Raw genomic sequence first — 19,071 nt, forward strand, 5'->3', positions numbered from 1 at the left:
CAGTCATGGACTAACTTCTTTCATTTTCATGATGAAGGTAATTATGATTCAGGTCAACCATATTTATTGTTTGGTTCAGTTGGAACATGCCACTAGCAAACTGAGAGGAGCCGGGTAATGGGTATAAATCGGAGGGACTTTATGCTAGAGAAATAGTCCTTGTGCCTTCTCGCCTCTTTCCCCTTATGCATGCTTAAACAGATACATAGGCACAGAGGTGCATGTATTGAACATGATTAATTTATTTCTGATACTATCTGCCTGCTCAACCTTTTTTAAGCTCTCATCTGTCTCTGTTATATTCTACATTTATGTTAGTGTTGATGTACAGGGGGGGGATCTACTGTACAAATGAATCAAGTGTGTGTAATAAACAAGTGCTATCATCTTCAGACCCCCTCCTTCATTAGTTACAGCTGTTGGAAGGTGCCTTGTGAATGAGGTGGGGGATTGGAAGAGAAGTGGAATGGTCTCATGACTGAAGAAGCTGAATATTGCTCCGGGGAAGCTGGATTCCCTCTTTGTCTCTGAAAAAGAGTTGCACCCGTGGCTCCATACTATTTGGCTATTCTGCTTTTGGCTATTCTGCTTCTAGACTTTCAGTAGGGAGAGGTTTTTCCCTTAACCTCCGTAACTTCAATGGCTGCAGAAGGATAAGGCAAAACTTTGTGCAGTTTCCTATGAATTGAAGTGAGTTCAGCCCTCGAGGTAATGCTGTTTGGAAGGTCAGCCATGCACACAACAAAGCAAGGAAAGCACAGTTAAATGTGCTTGGCTGCAGAACTTGCTGAAGATTAAAGCTGTTGTGCAGACCGAACTGCAGTTTCCTCCCAAGGTAAAGATTCCTCTAGGACTAAACTCCCTCCAGCAGTCTCTGATAATCCACTTTGTGTGGGAAACTTAAGACTGTTATTGGCAACTGAGTATTTGAAGCACACTAAGCACAGAACGTATTGCCCTCTGGGGAAAGGTTATGCTATTGGGAGTTACCTAGATAAATTGTCCCATCTTACTCTGCTAGCCAGAACTTATTTTTATGGCCACTTTTTACAAACTCTTATGAGGGAGTGGGGTGGGGTTGTGGTAGTGCAGGCAGAAAGACTGGAGTTCCCTCCACTCTTTGTCTGACCAACATAGTGGAGTGGAAGACCTGGAACTTGTCTTACTCCTGTTCGTGCCTCTGGCCCTCTGCTGCTTCAGATGGCTGCTGCTGTCTGGCTTCAGAAACACCAGCAGTCTTCCAGTTTTATTCGTTTCCCAAAATGAATGGGCTGTTACAAAGATTATTCTCTTTTTCACAGGAGTCAGTGTAACTGCTATTAGTGACTATGAAGTACTCAGTGGGAGTAAGGCATGCATAAAACATCAGTATTGACAGCAAGATTTCTGTGGCTTGTCATGTCTTCTGACTTGCAGACCTCTTAAAAGTTCATAATGGAAGAGCAGGCTCTGCTTTGAACTGAACCTTGCCATCATCAGCTTCTGTACAGCCACCCCCTCGCCCCTGCCAGGTGGTCTTTCACGGATTCCTCAGCAATGGTCCATCAGTCTGCAGACCTGAATCAATCCATCAACTCTAAACATTCTAATATTGTGGGGACTGGTGCTCACAATTGAATTTTATAGCTAGCTCTTTGCTGGACAATGAGTCTTGGGTCCTAAAGCCTAGTTAGGTGGGGAAAGCAGAAATACGGTTCAGGAACAGGAGAAAATTAAGCCCAGCTTGGTCTTTATCTGAGCTTTCCAGTAACATGTGATGGGATTGCTTTCTTTCTAGCCAGGTCACAGCTATAAAGAGTAATCTGGTCACGGCCAATTGAATTAGCTGGTACACTTGACCCTGATGAGAGTCAGAGCACTTTTAGGGAGGTGTGTATTTGTGACTAGGAAGGGAATAATGTAGTTATATAGAACTGGACAGTTCAGGAAGAGATACCCCTGAGAGCTTGGCAGCCTTTGAATCTGGATTTCTTGGCACGTAGAGGGCAACTTCTGTTCCTGGCCTCAGTGGAGTGTATAAATAACTAACCCCTCCTAATGATGGGCTTCAGCACACAACATATGGATTGCTGTTCTGGCAAAGCAAGTGGGATGCTGTACTATTTACACAGAGAAAAGGGCACAGTTCACTTTCATTGAGTCAGAACGGCAACTTTTTCCCAGTGAAAGTCAGCGACCTTCTGATTTTATGAAATTCTTCTCTAGGATTGCAGGGAAATTGATAGCTCCAGTGAAAAATGTTATGAGGAAACTTGGGGAAATCTATCTAGCTATCAAAACACTCCTACTGTTTTCTGTGCCCTAAATGTTGATCTCTGCTAAGTATAACACACAGTATGTTATCCTTATGGAAACAAAAAGATAATTCAGTGCAGTTGTTTACACAGCACAAAGCTTTAGGGAAAATCACAAGCATCAGAAATGCCAACCTTACTGAGAGGCTTCTATAATATTTATTGGGAGTGGAGAGTGTCAATTCATGCCCAAGCACATACAACAGGTGCTGATGAAAGAGTCTTGCACATAAAGGGCTTTTTTTTGTTGTGGTTTTTTTTTTTTTTTTTTTTTTTTTTTTTTTTTTTTTGTCCCCCCTGCCCCCATCCTCTTCCAGAAAGACTTTGCTAGCTTCTGTCTTGGCAAGTTAAGTCTTGGTGATCTGAGCTTTTATGTTGTACTGTGTGGCATGCGCTTTCATCGGATGTACTAAAACCACACTAGATCTCCATTTTACTTAGCTCTACAACAGCATCAGTGGCTTTGTTCAGAGTCTAACTTGTAGGATTGTTCCCACTGAAAGCGCAGCATTTCATGCTGGTAGGAGCATGGTGTGCTGTAAGGCCGTGGATGCCAGGTGCTGTAGCCATGTCCTTCACTCCAGCAAACACGTCAGCCAGAAGGATCTGTGGGTGGTAGGTGTTGCCTGCTGTAGGTCTGTCCTGCACAGGGCGCGACAGCACGTCACTTTGTGTGGAGCTGAACTGTCCTCCCATTGAAAGAAGTGACTAGGCAAGAACATAGCCGCTTTCATTTTCAAGTTGCATTCTCCTGATTAAACAGGCTACTTGCTGAGTCCTGATCAGTTCAGCCCAGTGGTTTCTGACGTTCACTTTTGTGATCACTTGGCCAGTGAAATGAAGCCTGCTAACAACCATTTGGCTTTTCTCTTGCAAACCCCCTAGAAGGTCCTCCAGGGGCCCCCCAGGACTCTGAGAAACTTGGATAGAAGCCAGCAGTTTGGACCAGGAAAGAAGTGAACACTGCTTTTGGGGATGGCTCTAAGCTTGATGTGGTGTGAGACTTTCTAAGTGTGTGAATGCATGGAGGGATCCTTTCCATATCCATTGAGTAGTGGGCTTAGGAAACAGGACTGTGCAAATCCAAATGGTGAGAAGGGGAAGAGAAGCAACTTGCTGTCTGTCAGTGTCTTTCCTTCCGTGAAATGTTTGCTCTAAGCTAATTCAGTCATGGTAGCCAGGAATTAAGCTTTGATATGAGTATATGGCTCATCTGGAACTTACAGTATTTTAGTTAGAGTATTTGTTACCTTACACTTCTCTACCCTCTGCAGTCCATTTTCTCTCTCGCTGTAGGATTACAGACTGTACAGGTATCCAGGATCTCCAGGGGTTGAACTGTGCATCCAAACAGGGCTTCTGATGAGGGGCACAGCAGGTTCAGAAAGCTGGGAGGGGGGTGTGCAGAATATGGCTTCCTCCCTGACATCAGCCTACAGAAACAACACGCAGCTCACGCTCCCTGTGTAAGTCCAGATGCCCTTTGAGATCCTCTCAGCCTGCCCTGTGCATGCTCTGGAGAGTTAGGTTTTCTTGTTTCCTCCTGTGTCCAGGTTCCTGCAGCCACCCATCAAGCTCTTGCTGAGTCAGCAGAGAACAGGGAACACCCTCCCAGCATCTGCTGAGGGAGAGGTCTGTTTAAGACCAGAATAGTACTCTTCAGAGTATCTCCAAATGGATGCAAACTATTGAATTTGTTGCTCTAGTTATCCTGAAAGGTCCACAATAACATTCTGAACCTACACAGAAAATGTGATTGGATATCTGCTGACATCAACATTCGTATTCCCTCTGGAACAACATGTTGTCAGCTGTGATCAAGACATGAGATCTTGGTCTGTAGCCCTGGACTGAAACTGTCTAAATCAGTAGCTTTCAGGTCACGGTCTGCAGATCCTCAGTTGTCCATGAAAGTCTTCCAAGAATTAAATAGGGTGTGAGAGAAGGACGTCTCTCCTGGAAACGGCTGGGGAAGATGGACTAAGCGAGACTTGCTTCTCTAATCAAAGCAGTGGAAGACCAATTCCATGAGATGCTGAGGGGCATCGTGCTAAATATGCTGGTGATGAGCATGCACAAGATCTGACAGACCCAGCCTTAAAGGAGCTTCTATTTGGATCATTTTGCTTGCTTCATTGGAATACTTTTTTGAATAAGCAGCAATATATTCCCTGCCATCCTGGATGCATGCCAGTAAAAGTCCTAAACTTTTCTTGCTAGCATCTGTATATAATATAAAGGGTCATTTATAATCTCTGTAAGCCATGATGGGGCCTTTCGTCACACTGCCTGAAGACTGCTTGCATTCTGGAGACTGTTCTTGCTGACTTTTGGCTTGCAAAGAGAAATCTTGGGGTGTTTTTTTTGTCTGTTGTGTTTGTCATAGTCACTGTGCTATTATATCTACAGTGAGTTCCAAGCTACATATCCTAATGCATCCTATGATCAGCTGTGTTTCTGTCTTTGTCTCATCTGTTTCTATGCCACAGTAAAAACCAAACACCTGAAAGTTGCATTTGTAGGAAAATTACACTATTTATGGGAAACCAAGTGTGTGATGTTTTGTAAATGGGAATGTACCTTTCACACCTTTGTAACCAAACTGTTCCTTCTGTTGGTAAAGAGAGAAGTCGGAGAAATCTGTTCATGTCAGATTATCTGATTATCTTTGGGGTCTTACCACTTCTTTTGCCCTCATGATCCATGCTGTGGTGGTTCTGCTTTAGAGGAGACTGAGAGTGCAGAGGTGACAAATGTTGTGGTACTTTATCACTGTCACTGCACTCTCAGTGCTCCTGCTGAGGAAGGTGGAAGGTTGTCCCTAGATTTGAACGAAGGATCTGTTATTTTGCCATGGGTTATCAGTCCTGTGCAGCCTGGCAAGCCCAGCTGATGGCTTCAGGTGAGGAAAGCAATGAATAGAGAGCCTCGGGGAAGCTTCTCACTTCCTGTAATGGTTGCTTCCTTTTATAACAGGTCCCTGAGCAGGTCATCTGAAGAAATGAACCTGGGAAATGGTAGCTTTCTCCCCTACCAATGTGCAGGTTTCTGTTCTGTGCACTGTAGTGTGGGAGCAGCCTTTACCTCCAACTGCTGCCTATGGCTCTGTCACTAGATTGCAATAAGGTCTGTCCAGCACATCTCACTTCCTTTTTCACTTTTTCAAGTCAGAAATGACACCTTTACTGCAAAATTCCTTGGACTTGCAAGGGGATACGTGTACCTGAGCAGCTTATTCCGAGGACCAGGTAGAGCAAAGGTATGAGAGACCTACTCGGACAACAGCAGTTTTGGACTCGTTTGGCAGGAAAAGCTGTGTGCACGCTGGCAGCACCCAGTGAATGAAAGCCCTGGCAAAACCAGCTTTGTAGGTCATTTAAAGTAATCAACCTGTCTTGTGGTTTTTGTCCTAGGCAGCCTGCACAGTGCCACCTGTTTAGCTCCAGATCCATAAAGGTAGTGCTGGGCTCCCAAACCGGTTGAAAAAAATACTTGAAGGAGTAAGATGACGTTAAATTTGGGTCTATGCTAGGGAAAGCTAAAGAGAGTAACAGTTGGTTTCCAATTTCTCCTTAGGAGTTGAGATTTGGAGCTGCCATTATACATTAACCAGATCAGATACACTGCCAGATTCCCTCTGGCAATTGTGGAGTCTGCCTCCAACACCTGCCTTTCTCTTCTGCATTGTGCCCGGGTGTGCAGTGGTGTTTCTCTTTGTTCACCTTCCCATGTCATTTGCCTCCAGGAATATGAAGGTCTCTAGTTTCAGCATTGGATATGGAGGGTTTTGCTCGGAGTGCAGTTGAAATTTTTTTTTAACCTTACACAGAACTGCTTTGTGTGTACCCAAGAAGGTGGGACTGGTGGTCTCAGAAGCCCACCAAAATTGGTATTAGAGTGAGATAATCGGGGTGGATAATCCAGCTCCACACCATGGAAAAGATACTTCTTCCCAGATGACTCTGTGATGGCAGAAGGCTGGCAGGACACACATACAAGCTACGTACTGGTTAAAGCATAGCATGTGTAAATAAATATTTGTTTTATTTGGATTTCATTGGCAAGCCAGAAAAATGGTCTTAACATGAGGGGAGGCACTCGAGTCCTTGATAATTATGCTCTGTTTTGAAATGTTCAGTAACTTTATTCTGAATTTGTTAGTATTCATGTGCCTTCGTGCTCTGTTACGTGTTGCTAGTGTGCATACTACTGCTTTGTTCCTCTCCTGTGGTGGGACCAATTCCTTTGCTCATTGCATATTAATGGAAAGTTTTGTTTTTCCATAACTTTAGGACATATGCCTCTGCCATTATCTTGCCAGGTTCTGTATGTGTGCAGTTTGTTTTGCCTGATATGAAATGGCTTGTGCAGAAGTGCTGTCCTTCCGATAGCTGTAAGCACCGTGCTAAAAACATACTCAAGGTAAATCACGCAGAGCTGTGGTTTCCCCAACCCTTCTCATACTCACCCTTTCTCCTGGCTGCTTTTCCTTCTATGCTCAACTGGCTGCTCCCATGGCATGAGGAGATCTTATCCAGCAATACCCACCTGAATAAACCCCATGACTAAATGGCTGATTGCACATGAAATTAAAAAGAAAACTTAACTTTGAATTATCACATTTCCAGACTTTAGCTCCAGTCTTTGTTTCTTCTGGTTTTGCTCCCTAAACTTTGTGCAGAAGTTGTGTTGAGCCTGTTAAAGGATTTGGTGTCATCGCATGAGCTGAAGCTTCACTAATCTTATCTTTTCCCCCCTGTTTTGCCCTGTGGTTCTATGATGCAGATGTTAGTAGAGGCATTTGGGTACTAGGTGTCTGATCCCTATATGCACACCATATAAATCTGAGAGAAGTGGTTCTTCAGGACTGCCCTGCCAGCCTGGCATCACCTGAGATGTGACTGTAGTCCACGCTTCCTGATGAGGAATCGCAAGCGGCTTTACAGAGAGCAGGAGCAGTGTCTGCAGGGAAAGGTGCATGGCTCTGCCTTGATGCTGCTGAGGGGCTCAGTGGCACTGGGTAGAAAGCCTCCCTCTCTCCGGGTGCCCCAGCTCACCCGTGCGGCTGCAGCCGAAGGTTGGGTGAGCAGCCTGCTGGCCCCAGCTCGCCCATTGTGGTCTGCAGTGCTCGGCTCAGCCGCTGGCATGTGTACCTCCTATTCATGGAAATGAGAGTTATCCAGAGAGCAGGGAGCCTCCTGCAGAGATAGGAGGGGGATCCAAAAAGGAAACAAAATGCAACAAATGCTGTAAACAGCAAATACTGGAAAAATTAAACTTCCATGGGGAAGGTGGGTTAGGGAAGGAGGAGGGCCTGTTTCCACTGTGCAAGCAGTTTCATGGTTTTTTATTTTAAAATTTTTTTTAGTATGTAAGGTTGGGGAGCCACTATGATACTGAGAGAAGAAGGGATAAACTGTAGTGGGGGGTTATTCCTTTAAGATGGATGAGAAGCCAGGACTCTTTTGCATGTGCAGGCAATGCTTGCACAAGCACTTTACATGTTTTGTGGCGCAAGCTGGTGTTTCCACTTCCCACTAGTGACCCCAGTTCTGATCCCCAATCAGTAGGAAAGTGGCTTTCGAATCTGTTGACTGTGTTGAGGTCCAAAAGCAAAAATGTGAACCAGTATTTGGCAAATATGAATGATACTTGCACAGGGAAAATCCGTTTTTTCCCCCATGAGCATGACACTGGAGCTTGAAAACATATTTTTCAGAGAAGATGGAAAAGGGTCTATGGGTCCCAATTCCCAGGGCTGGCACTGCACTTCCTGCCTTCTCATATACCTTATGGTGAGGAGATTTCTCTCACTCTTGTTTTCTTATGAGAGAGCACGAGACAGTAGTCCATCCTTCCCCCTGCATTTTCTCTTGCCCATTTTTAGACTGTAGCCTCACCAGGACAGCAGTATGACTTGTTCAGCACCCAGCTAGTTCAAGCCCTGCTGACAGTGAGCTCCACCACACCAGAAAGCAGAATTTTCTAACTCAGATGTTCAGAATGGTAGGAGGCTGGGGAATGATACCATAATGAGCAGGATGAAATTAAGACTAGTACAATGGGAACTGACTATCAGGAGATTTGGAACACTTTGGTTTTTTCTTCCTTTTTTTTTGTTTTTAAAAAAAAGTTCTATTGTTTATGATAACTAACAGAACTAAATTATGTACTATAAAACTCTGTCCTCTGAGGACCAAATGAGGCGTTACTGGATCTCTTGTGGTTCAGGTTGGCAGAAGCAGAGAATCTTTCTGCAGCTATTGGGAGGAGAGGGTGGGGTGAGAAATGGAGACTGCAAGTTAGGCTAGCTATGGCTGGCAGAAGAAACAACCCCACCCCCAGATACTTGGTCTGTTTTTAATGCAGTCTGATATATGTTGGTCCAGCTTGCTGTCTTACTGGGGCTAACAGTGTCCTTTCTCTCTGCAGGCATTGGTGTCACTATACGGTTACACGGACGGTTTCCTGCCAAGTGCAGAATGGGTCAGAAACAGTGATCCAGCGAGTTTACCAGAGCTGCCGGTGGCCAGGACCATGTGCCAACTTAGTGAGGTAAAAACCTTCATGTCTCATGTTGCCAAATTTTCCTGCACTTCTCATTAAATTGGTTAGCTTTTAAGTATGCACAGAGGGTTGAGATGAATGGGTCAGATGTGATATCCTGCTTCATGGTGGTGGAACGAAAGTATGCCGCTGGCGTTAGCTGCAGGGTAATTACACGTGAAGGTAAGTGTAGTATCAGGGACAACCTATGTGAAACAGTTTAGCTTAGGTTGTAATGCCAGTTGATACTTCTCCACACAGGATGTTGCTGCAAGTCAGGCATGAAGCTATATAAATGTAAAGTCCAACAGAGTGCAGTGTGACTGAACAGGGTTAGCAGGGATGCTGGATCAGTGGCATTATGTGGCTTGTTGGTATCGAGTCCTCATACTTGGGTCTTTAAGGGTAATATTGATCACGTACACTGGAAAGCTTTGATCAAGTTCCTTATAGCTGGTGACGGACAAAGGTAATGTGCCTTGTACCTTTCAGAGTGGAATTTCATTACAGCACCTCTTAATCCTGCATCTCAAAATCCCTTAGACATGCACGAAAGCACAATGTCCCCTCTCCCCAGATGAGAAACAAAGCTTCCAGACAGTGACTTGTCAAAAACTTGCCCTGAGCTTGCTTTGCTTTTCAATCATTTACAGTCTTGGGACTCACCTACATTTAAGAAAAAAACCCACATGTGAAATAGCTATGCCCAGCTACCACCTTTCAGTATGCAAAATGCCTTTGTATTGTTGAGCTTTGCCTTCTCTGAAAGACATTCTCAGCCCAGAGTAGTGTTATCCACCCATCTGGGAATTGGTGCAAAAAAGCCATTGTGCTCTAAATTTACACCTAGCTTCTATAACAATTTCCCATGTAGACAAACCCATAATTTAGGTCATAAAGCTTAGTCATTTTGTTGTTATTGTTACCAATTCACCCACAGGGCACTGGCTGAGGCCCTCTTGTTGTTGATAACCTAGCCAGAATGTGGTTGAACTACCCACTTAAATACCCAGAGATCCACCTTCTCAATCTGCTGTTGCGACTTCATCTGGAATTCACATTTTCCATGTGGCAGTTACCACAGTTGCTTCTCCAGTTTCTACTTGGCCAGTGGTCAGTCTAAGCTTTTTCACTTGTAATATATCTGCTTTGGTGTCTCTTTGGTCTTGTTTTATGCAAGGCTGTGGTTGAAACACTTAATATTTTACACTGTCATGGCCAAACTTCTGTGGAAGCTTTCTAATTTCCCAGACTTTTTACACACATAATTGTCATTAGAAACTTGTGAGATTTCACCTTGTCTCCTAAACTTGCCAAAAATCTTGCTTATTTTTCCTTGTTAACATAACTGTAGTTTCATAAGTACCAAACAATTGATCATGTTACCAGTAAAAATCCTTTTTGTGGGCTCCTGCAGTTACTCATATACATTGTTTCTTACATTGTTAACCCAGACACTTTAGGAGTAGTGTGTGCTGTTGTGACATTGTTATTCATGGAACATTTTCAGTTTCAAATGTAGTCTGGTTCATTTGCCTGACAAGTTCAATTGTTTGGAGACAATGCAGAATGGCAACAGACTTCTCAATTTTTCTTTCTATGTGAAAATATCATGTAAAGAAGCTGGGGTTGTTGATATTTAAGATCTCAGCTGGTGAAAGCTCAGCTGACAGGAGCTGCATTTCTGGAAGACAATCACCATGAAGAAACCTACGAGAAGAGATGGGAGGACACTAATGCTCTGTTCCCTTTGCAAGTGGGAGGAAATGCAAGCAAAGCTAATGGCACCCTTCCAAGGCAACGAGTATACTGTCTGTCCTCTAGTCACGCATTGTATGACTTTCTTGCATGAAGTAGAGGAAGACCCTGGACTTCTCTTTCCCAAGGACCTCCAAAAAGCTGTGGACAAATTCTGGAGCCCACCCAGTTATCAAAAAAGGTAAAGCAGGAGTAGCACGTGTTGAATCCCGATAATTTCCTGTACTGCCACTGTATGAAAAGGAGAGCCCCAAGAACAAGCAGCAATGATGTTGAAGCCACTGAGGTCTTGAGAGTTGAATGAGTTGTTGGATAAGTTATCCCCATCCCAGACACCATTTATAAGTGGTTGCTTGTCTTTGGCAGTGCATCTGACTCCTGGTAACAGAATGAAAAGCAGCCACTGAAAATGATGGATCCTGTGACACATAATTACTGTGGGCAACATGTGGTAACCCTGAGCCATGTTGTGTGGTTGAAATCTTATTTCCTGGGCCTCGGCAGCAGCCTGTCAATCTTACATTGCCAGCATCTAGGCATGTGTGAATAACTGACTTTCTCTTGTTTCAGAGTCAAGCTGAGGTTTAAAAATTTTTGGTTTTTCAAGGATGATTTCCCCCCTCTTCCACCAAAATGAATTATTGCCTCTTTAGGAAACACCAGTCTCTCTTCTAATTCAGGTGAATCCCATCTGCTGTTTTGAGATGAAAACTCCTAAGGATAGCAATAAGACAGTTCCCGAAGTCACAGGGCAGATGAGTCCCTCTTCAATTCAGGACCTCACTTGCTAGTGCAGTTCCTTGCAAGTTACACTTGTTTTCTTATTTTTTCTGCTAAGAAACTGGCTTTGAAGTGGCTTGTAAGCTTATACCAGCCACCATGATGCACAACTTCCTTTGACAGTTCTCTGAAGATTCCTATGGAAGATGAACAGAGGAGAAAGCTCAACTCATGTTTTTTGTGTGTTTTTTTTTTTTTGTTTGTTTGTTTGGGTTTTTGTTTGTTTTTGTTTTGTTTTTCAAAAAAACCCTACTTTTTTTTCTCCCTTTCCTCTTCCCTGAACTAGTGGTTTGAGAGTGATTCTGTACTTACTCTTTCAAAACAAAACAAAAAAACCCCATCCCAAACCCCAAAAAGCTATGTTAGCATGTCTGGAAGGTTTTGGGGACACTGCTGTTTGCCTGGGAGCTGTCCTGATTTTCTCAGGAATCTGTTTTTTTTTTCCCTTGTGATGGGCACATTGTCTGTGGTGCAGGGCCAAGACAACTCCTCTGTGGTTAGGGTAAATGTTACTTACCTCTTTTGTATTTCAAATTAACTTCTCCCAAAAAAGAGAATGCTGGATATGGCATGGCAGAACTTGAGCCCATGGGATTGCCGATTTGCCATCACAGCTCTCACTAACAGCCTCTACACATGCTTCATCTAATCCTGCTATTGCAGGACTGAAATCCAGGAATGCTGCAAGCCCCGATACCTTGTGATTCAAGGGATTCATCTCCTGGTGGACATGCTAAGTAAGGATATCTTCAGTAGATACCTTCAGCAGGGAGAAGCTGTGTGACTACTATCAAATCTGATAGTGTCCTCTCCCAACACTTTGCAAAACACAGGAGAGGGCTTACACTAGCTTCATGGAAGGGGAAGCAAAGAATCCCTTGTGTTGCTAAACGCCTTCTCTAGGTTGCCAGTCCTTGAACATCCTCCTGAAATACAAAGGAGCTTTGCTTTTGTCTACAGTCCTTAATGATTGCTTGCTTGAGTGTATCTACCCTACGTGACAGGCCCAGCAAGAATGCTTCACAGAGCCAATACTTCATTCCCATCAATGTTGTGCAGGTACAGGCAAAGTAAGGAGGAAACAAATGTCTGTCTTTTCAGGCTTTCTGGAAGTCTAGCCTCTGGTGACATCAGGCTTACTCCAGGTCTGGTAGTGGCTAGAAATGTTCATGCTGTCTATATCCCTGTGGTTGAACAGATAATATAAATATCTGTGCTTTCCTTTTGCCAAAAAGACAAACTTAAAAATCTTCTGGCCTTCTATTCTTCTCTAGCAAGATTTCTGGTGCCTGATCTTGAAGGGGGGACGCAGCCACATTCATATAGTGTTCGCTTGTCTGTAAGCAATGCAAAATGTCAGTAAGGCATTGGCATTATTTTGGCTTTATAGTATTTCTCCCAGCTGTGACTTGAAACAAACTGTTTTCATCTCCTTGTTTACAGGGAGTCAACCATATCTGGGAGAGCTTTCATTCTGCCAGCACCCGTTATCGGGCTGCTCACTAGCAAAAGGGATGCCAGCCAAAAAAAAGGCATCTCTCAACCTCGTGGTGACAGCTGAGAGGGGCTCTCTGTTAGAGAGACTCTGCTTACAAGCAGACATCAGTGTGGCCAGACAAGGATTTAACCCATTTCCTGTCTCCCATTCATTCGTGTTATGTTTCTTTCCCTTATTGCACAAACTGTAGCTCAGGGTCAAGCCTTTGACAGAGGAATATCTGTGAGGTCCCCAGCCTAGCAGCTTCGGTTGTGTGATGTCCTTGCTGTCTGTTCACTTGCTCTTGGGAAGCTGGCAGCTGTGCTTCTTTTTCAGGAGTGTCGTCATCTTGGCTGGGATAGGATGAGTTGATCTGTTCTTGCCCTCCACCCCAGACTCTTTATTTAGCTTGGGTGCTGAGTTGCTTTGGAGCAGTCTTGGCTGGAGACTTTCCCTCAGCAGATCTATTCTTGAACTCTCTCCATTTGTATAGTGAAGGCTTCAGCTTCTGAGCACCATAGGATATGCCTTTGCTTTGTCACGCTACGAAGTGAATGGGCAACTTTCCAGCGCTCTGGCTGAAGCTCCTAGTGTACTTAAAAATCACATGCCATTTATCTGTCTGAAGGAAGGGATAAAGTCTTTAGCTTGGTGTTTCAATGGCAACCTAATCTCTGGGTGTCTGCTGCCTGGATGGTTGCACCTAGCTCCCAGTAAACCCAGGCATCTGAACTATAACCCTGCTCCTGAGCAATCATTTTGCTGCAGGCTAATGCACAGTCCTATTGTGCTTAGGACACTACGCTCCTCGAGGCTCACAGAGAAGGGTGGTCTCCCAGGCCAGGAAACGAATTGAGATCTGCATTCAATTGCTGGAGGTTTTGTGACTTCCTGCACCTTTGGTCAAGTGATGACACCTTGCCTATAAGATGAGAACAGTACCTCTGCTGTCTTACTGTGTTTTATGACTCTGAGAATATACTAATATAGGTCTGCTATACTCTAACTGGTCAAAATCAGCCTAATTTTTATTGGAGTATTTGTGTATGATGTGGTCAGTAAAACAGTATCTCAAGAGGTAAATAAATATGATGAACAGCCTGGCAGATCATGCAGCGTTACAGCCTTCAGAAGATCAACATTTTCTGCTTAAAATGCTGTTGCTGTGAAAATCCTTATCTCATCTCTGGAAGCATGCTGCTTCAGATTGTGGCAGGATATTCTGACTCCTCTCCTACTTGTTTCATCCTAGAAAAATAAATGTTCCCAGCAAGGTTGTGTGAGTGTTTATCCTGCTATTTTTTTTGTTGAACTCAGTGGTTACATAGCTGTTTCGCTCTAGCCTTTGAGCATTCTGTCTCTGCATCGCTTTCTGGCTTCAGAGAATCTGAAGATGCCCTTGGAAACCCATAGCTGGCACGTACAGGGGTAGGCTTACCTGCTCTCTATACTTTAGCAAGAGTCATTGAAACTTCAAGCATTAAATTACTCATCTATCAGCTTCAAACATCACTCAAAGGCAGGAGAGATGGAAGTGGGGGAGAGCATTCTTCTGATGCAGTAAACCTGGGCTGTAATGCCTTTTCCTTTTACCAGTCATTGTATGTTTTTTTCCTCTCAGTATTGTAGCTGGTTTGGCTTATCTCAAATTCTGTGTCCTTTTGATGAGACTTTTAATGTAAACTGGCTACACATCTTGCATAGATCATTTTTTCTGTTTGGTGTGTTTGAATGTTGGGTTTTCTTTTTCGTTGTTTTCTTTTAAACTGAACACATTGCTGCTCCCAGAGGGATTTACAAGCTAGTTTGCAGAATAACAAAGGAGGAATTCTGCAGGCTCATCCATTTTGGTCTTCTCTGCTTTTGAAGACTCTATTGCTACAGGGTCAGTAGGAGAAGTTGGGGATGTGTCACCCAAGAAGTTGGCCTGTAGCTGATGTTTCTCCTCAGTTTCAGAAGTAGTAACACCACAGGGAAATCCTCCTCTCTTTCCAGTCAATTGAATAATCAATCCCAGAGCTTATTTCAGTGCATTAGGGTTGCTATTTGAAGTCCTGTTACACACAAACTCTTTTATGTGTTTAATTCCCTTATTTCTCTCCAAGATGTAGAGTTATATGCTTGGAAAAAGATGCCCGCTCTCCTGTGCGCACAAGGGATATAAATGTAGGATGAACAGCGCTCCTGCGAACAGGATAGAGATTCTGGGTGTGTAAGGGATTATTGCTGCAGCACAAAGGCGAGTTCTCGGGTCTGGGAACAGTGTGGACGGCTGCGCGCTGCTGGCGGGGCACAGGTGGGGGGCCACCTGCTTTGCAGGTTGTGCACAGGCACAGGTATCCTCAGGCTGCTAATTTGAAGGCCCTTTGATCTTGTCCAGACATGTTGTCTGGGCACTCTTCCTCCTTGCTGGTAGGGAAGTGCAGTGCTGCTCTGCAATAGCACTGAGACCTAATTGTTAATAAAGACAGAAGCTGATGATTACTCTGATGTAGAAACACCTGTCTCTGTGTCCTTTTGTCTTTTTTCTTGGGACTGAGAGACTGTAAAGTATTGCTCTGTACAACTTGGCATGTGAAGTGTGTAGGTTTCTGTTTTTTGGATCTTAGACTCTTGATAAAAGTTGTGCAAGCCAGACATGCTCAGAGTGAGTCCTTTTCCTCTCCTTTGGCAAAGACAGGAGACACATACAATGGCCTCCAACACTCTTGCAGCTGCAGGTTTGGATATTTTTTTTTAATGTGTGTGGGGTTTTTTTTTTTTTTTTTTTTTTTTTTTGGTCAGGTATTTGCAGGAGCATATTTGAAACTCCTGGTTATGTTCTTCCCTGGGGAACAACTGCCTTTGTGCTAGGGAGGCTGGAAGAGCTGGGGCTGCAGGAAAAGAAAGAGCACAGAGTAACGGTCTCTGACATGCTTGTGAGTGCAGACATGATGGCAAAGGTATTCCTTGTCTGTGTGTCAGCTGTGGCACTGGTTCGAGGTGAAGTTATCTTGTTTGTATTCCATAGAGAAGCTACCTGGTATAATCAGTGTCAAGTAGGCTTTGAGAGGATAGTTTTGATGGACTGTCTGGAGTGCAGACAGTGGTGTTGAGAACCAAATGTGTTCTCGATAGCTTCTCTGGGAAACAGACTCCCTGGGTACACCCATAGGATATTATTTTCTATGTTAATACTTGGCCGGCTCTTTCCACCCTCCCTTCTTTCCAAGGCAGCCAAGTACTTCAAAATTAGGTTACTTAACCTGATGTATTTGAAATCTGATTTCAGAACATCCTAGTTTTCTATGGGGAATTTTAGATTTTTGGCATGCTGGTATATCAGGCCATGGGTACCAAAAATTAGAGGAACTGCCATGATCTTTGTTCTGATCTTTTAATACAGAGGTAGCGCATGTTGTAACAAAGATGAATTGTCTCTATTCAAAAGACAATATGCCAGTTATATATACAGGGTTGGACCCACTTCTTTTATAGTGACTTCATTGCCATGAGAGTGGTAGGTAAAAGAAAGCTTGAATTCCATGGTTTCTGGATTTTTTGCCAGTCAAAAAAGTAAGTTCATTTCTCTTGTTATTGTGAAATCCAAAAGTCAATGATGTTGAAACTTTCAACCTGGAACTTGAATAAAAATGAATAGAAGACTCTGAAGGTCCCTGAGGTCTCCTCGGGCACAAACTTCTATGTCTGAATGAATCACACTAACAAAACCATATTCTGTGATGTGGAAATGAGTTTCACGCCTTCCCTCTCATGCGGTCTTTGTGTACAAGCAGCTTTGTTTGTAAGTGTCAAAGGGCAGGGGAAATCCATAAAGGGGGAAGGTATTTCCTGTGTGTGACAGGCTGTCCTGCTTGGGTCATGGCAGAGATCACGCCCGTCTCTTTGACCTGATTTTTTGAGGCTCTGATCCAAGAATGTGACACTCTTTCTCTTTCTTGTCATGTCTGGCTGTTGTGTTCAGTGACACTTCCTTGAGAGCAAGGGGAACATATCCTTGTGCGCTGAGGCGTGAGACTTGTTGGCTGCCATCCCTCAGTCTGTCCTGACCTCTCCAGTATTTCTAGCTTCATACCCTCAAATCAGCTAATCAGTCATCTCATGCTCCCTCCCCAAATTACCACTTCCTGGGCAGTCACTTTGAGACACAAGCAAGAGACTCTCTGTTTCCCAAACGATGTCTGTGTGCAGATGAGCTCCTGTAGCTCGTCTGACACAGATCAGGCAGTTTCTAAGGACAGCCACATGTTTGATCTGATCTAGCAGCCGCTAGTTGAGTTTTCTGGGTTCTTTCCTTGGTGTTGCTTCACTCCTTGGGATCTTGTGAGCCTCAACAAACATGTTGGTAAATGATGCCTATCTTTTGCGGTAGGGTGGCAGGTCCTGGTAGTTTGTTTTTCTGAAGTGCTTGGAAGCCTTCTGCTGAAGGGAACTGTGTATGCTAAGCACATCCTTTGGCTCTCTGGGAAGCAAAGAGGTTCAGGTTGTGGCTCATCCTAACCTCTTCACTTACTGTGGTTTTGCAGATTTCTATGCCAGTGTTTGTGGCTTGGGCGACATCCAAGGGAAAGGCTTCCCTTTTCTGCTACCAATCCTTTTTTCTGCCTGTTGTCTTTTCCACACATTTGCATTCTGAGGCTTCTGATCTTTAACAAGTATCTTCTTTTCCTCTCCTTTTTTTCCATGTTTTTCCCACTCCTTCAATTGCAGCACTTCAGATATCAGACAGCGGTGATGCTTTGCTAAAGGAGTTGTTTTTGCCCCCCTCCTTGGATAGCAGTCAGAAATCTGCATGATGTGATGATATATGTAACAACATGTGCTGTGTCATGTGATTGAGGAAAAATGATGCTATGAAGAACAGAGCAACTTCAGAGAAAATCAGAGCTAGCAAGCTGGGACCACTTCACATGCTTGACTTGCACGATGCTGAACAGAGCTGCAAATGTCAGGACTCTTCCAGGAAATTCAGGGTGGGTGGTAGGCTGTGACAGCTGAGCTACACGTTTGTCATGCCCCAAGAAGTCCTTGATCGTTTGAGGATTAAACTATAGCTACTTCCCCGACACAGAACTTCTGCCAAGATTCCAGTCTGGCTCAAGCCACTCTCCACACTTCATAATGAAGTTTGAGAGAGCTTTAACATCTTGGTGTTGGCAGAAACATGGTTTTAAAATCACGGTGTGGTTGGAGACTAGCTGGCTCCGGACACTGGTAATAGGGCTGGAGACTTTCATCTCAAGGTCAAATCCAGCTGTGGTGTTAGTGACAAAGTCATGAACTTCTGACTGATGGTTCGGGGCTTACGTGTGGAAAGATGTCTCGAGTCCAACGCCAGGACTTGGGAGTCAGGAGACTTGGGTTCAGTTCCTGAACTTTGTCAGAGCTGTTCTGAGAGACCCTCAGCAAGACACTTAAAGTCTTAGTGCCTTAGGTCTTCTCTGTGAAAAAGCACTGAATCTCTACCTACATCAGTGTGGTGCCAAGTCCTCAAACTCACTCATGACTGCAAACTTCTGAATGCTATTAGATGCGGAAGCGCAAAGAACTAGGTGGGACGAGCTGGCTCTGTCCAGCCCGTATTAGACAAGTGCCTGGATCACAGTTGTCAGTATTAGCAGTAACTGGCGTGCTTTTTGGCAACTCGGAGGGTGAGGATGTAATGTTCTCAGGAGAGAGCGTTGCTCTCCCATTGCTGGGCGATGCCGTTCCAAGTGCAGGCAGTCCCGTGCTCAGGAGGAAGGTTGTGCAGCCCTCCTCTCCAGTGGCTAGAGCAGAAGTTGGTTTCTGTGTTTGGCAGTAACAGCTTACTAAGAAATTAGTTTCTCAAAGACTGCGTTAACCACGACTGAGCCTGCTGCCTTCTTTCCAAGACCTACGCGGGCAGCCTCTCCTGGCAAGCCTCTGCTACTGCTCTTCCCAATAACTGTACCAATGTCACAGCAGTGCCGTCCTGGATGTACACCTGTGCCTGCTACCCCTTGGAGGGGTTTTGGATGAGATTCCTGCGATTTCTAGCTCCCTTTAGGCCTTGGGCCAGGCCGAGCGGGCTGGGGCAGCGCTCCGTCTCCTGGCGGCTCTCGGCACTGCGGGACAAGGCTTCTTCCCCCGAGAAGACCCGGGTGCTGGGGGCTGGTGTCTGCCTGGCCTTGAGAGAGAAGCATAAAGCTGCAGTCTGCAACACTGTATTCCCAAAGCTTCAGCCTCTCCCCGTGC

At 44.5% G+C, this 19,071-nt stretch overlaps 1 protein-coding gene across 6 annotated transcripts in view; it reads left to right on the top strand.

Annotated features, from left to right (window-relative positions):
• COL26A1 (collagen type XXVI alpha 1 chain) overlaps window positions 1–19,071 on the top strand; it is a 180,405-nt gene that overhangs the window by 16,650 nt on the left and 144,684 nt on the right. For all 6 annotated transcript variants that reach the window (XM_042791594.1, XM_042791595.1, XM_042791596.1 and 3 more), the window contains exon 2: window positions 8,727–8,849. In XM_042791594.1, the coding sequence (XP_042647528.1) occupies window positions 8,727–8,849 (123 nt within the window). The remainder of the gene's footprint in view (window positions 1–8,726; window positions 8,850–19,071) is intronic.

Source organism: Tyto alba, unplaced genomic scaffold (assembly GCF_018691265.1).
Source record: "Tyto alba isolate M040663 unplaced genomic scaffold, T.alba_DEE_v4.0 Super-Scaffold_19, whole genome shotgun sequence".
NCBI classification, from domain to species: domain Eukaryota; kingdom Metazoa; phylum Chordata; class Aves; order Strigiformes; family Tytonidae; genus Tyto; species Tyto alba.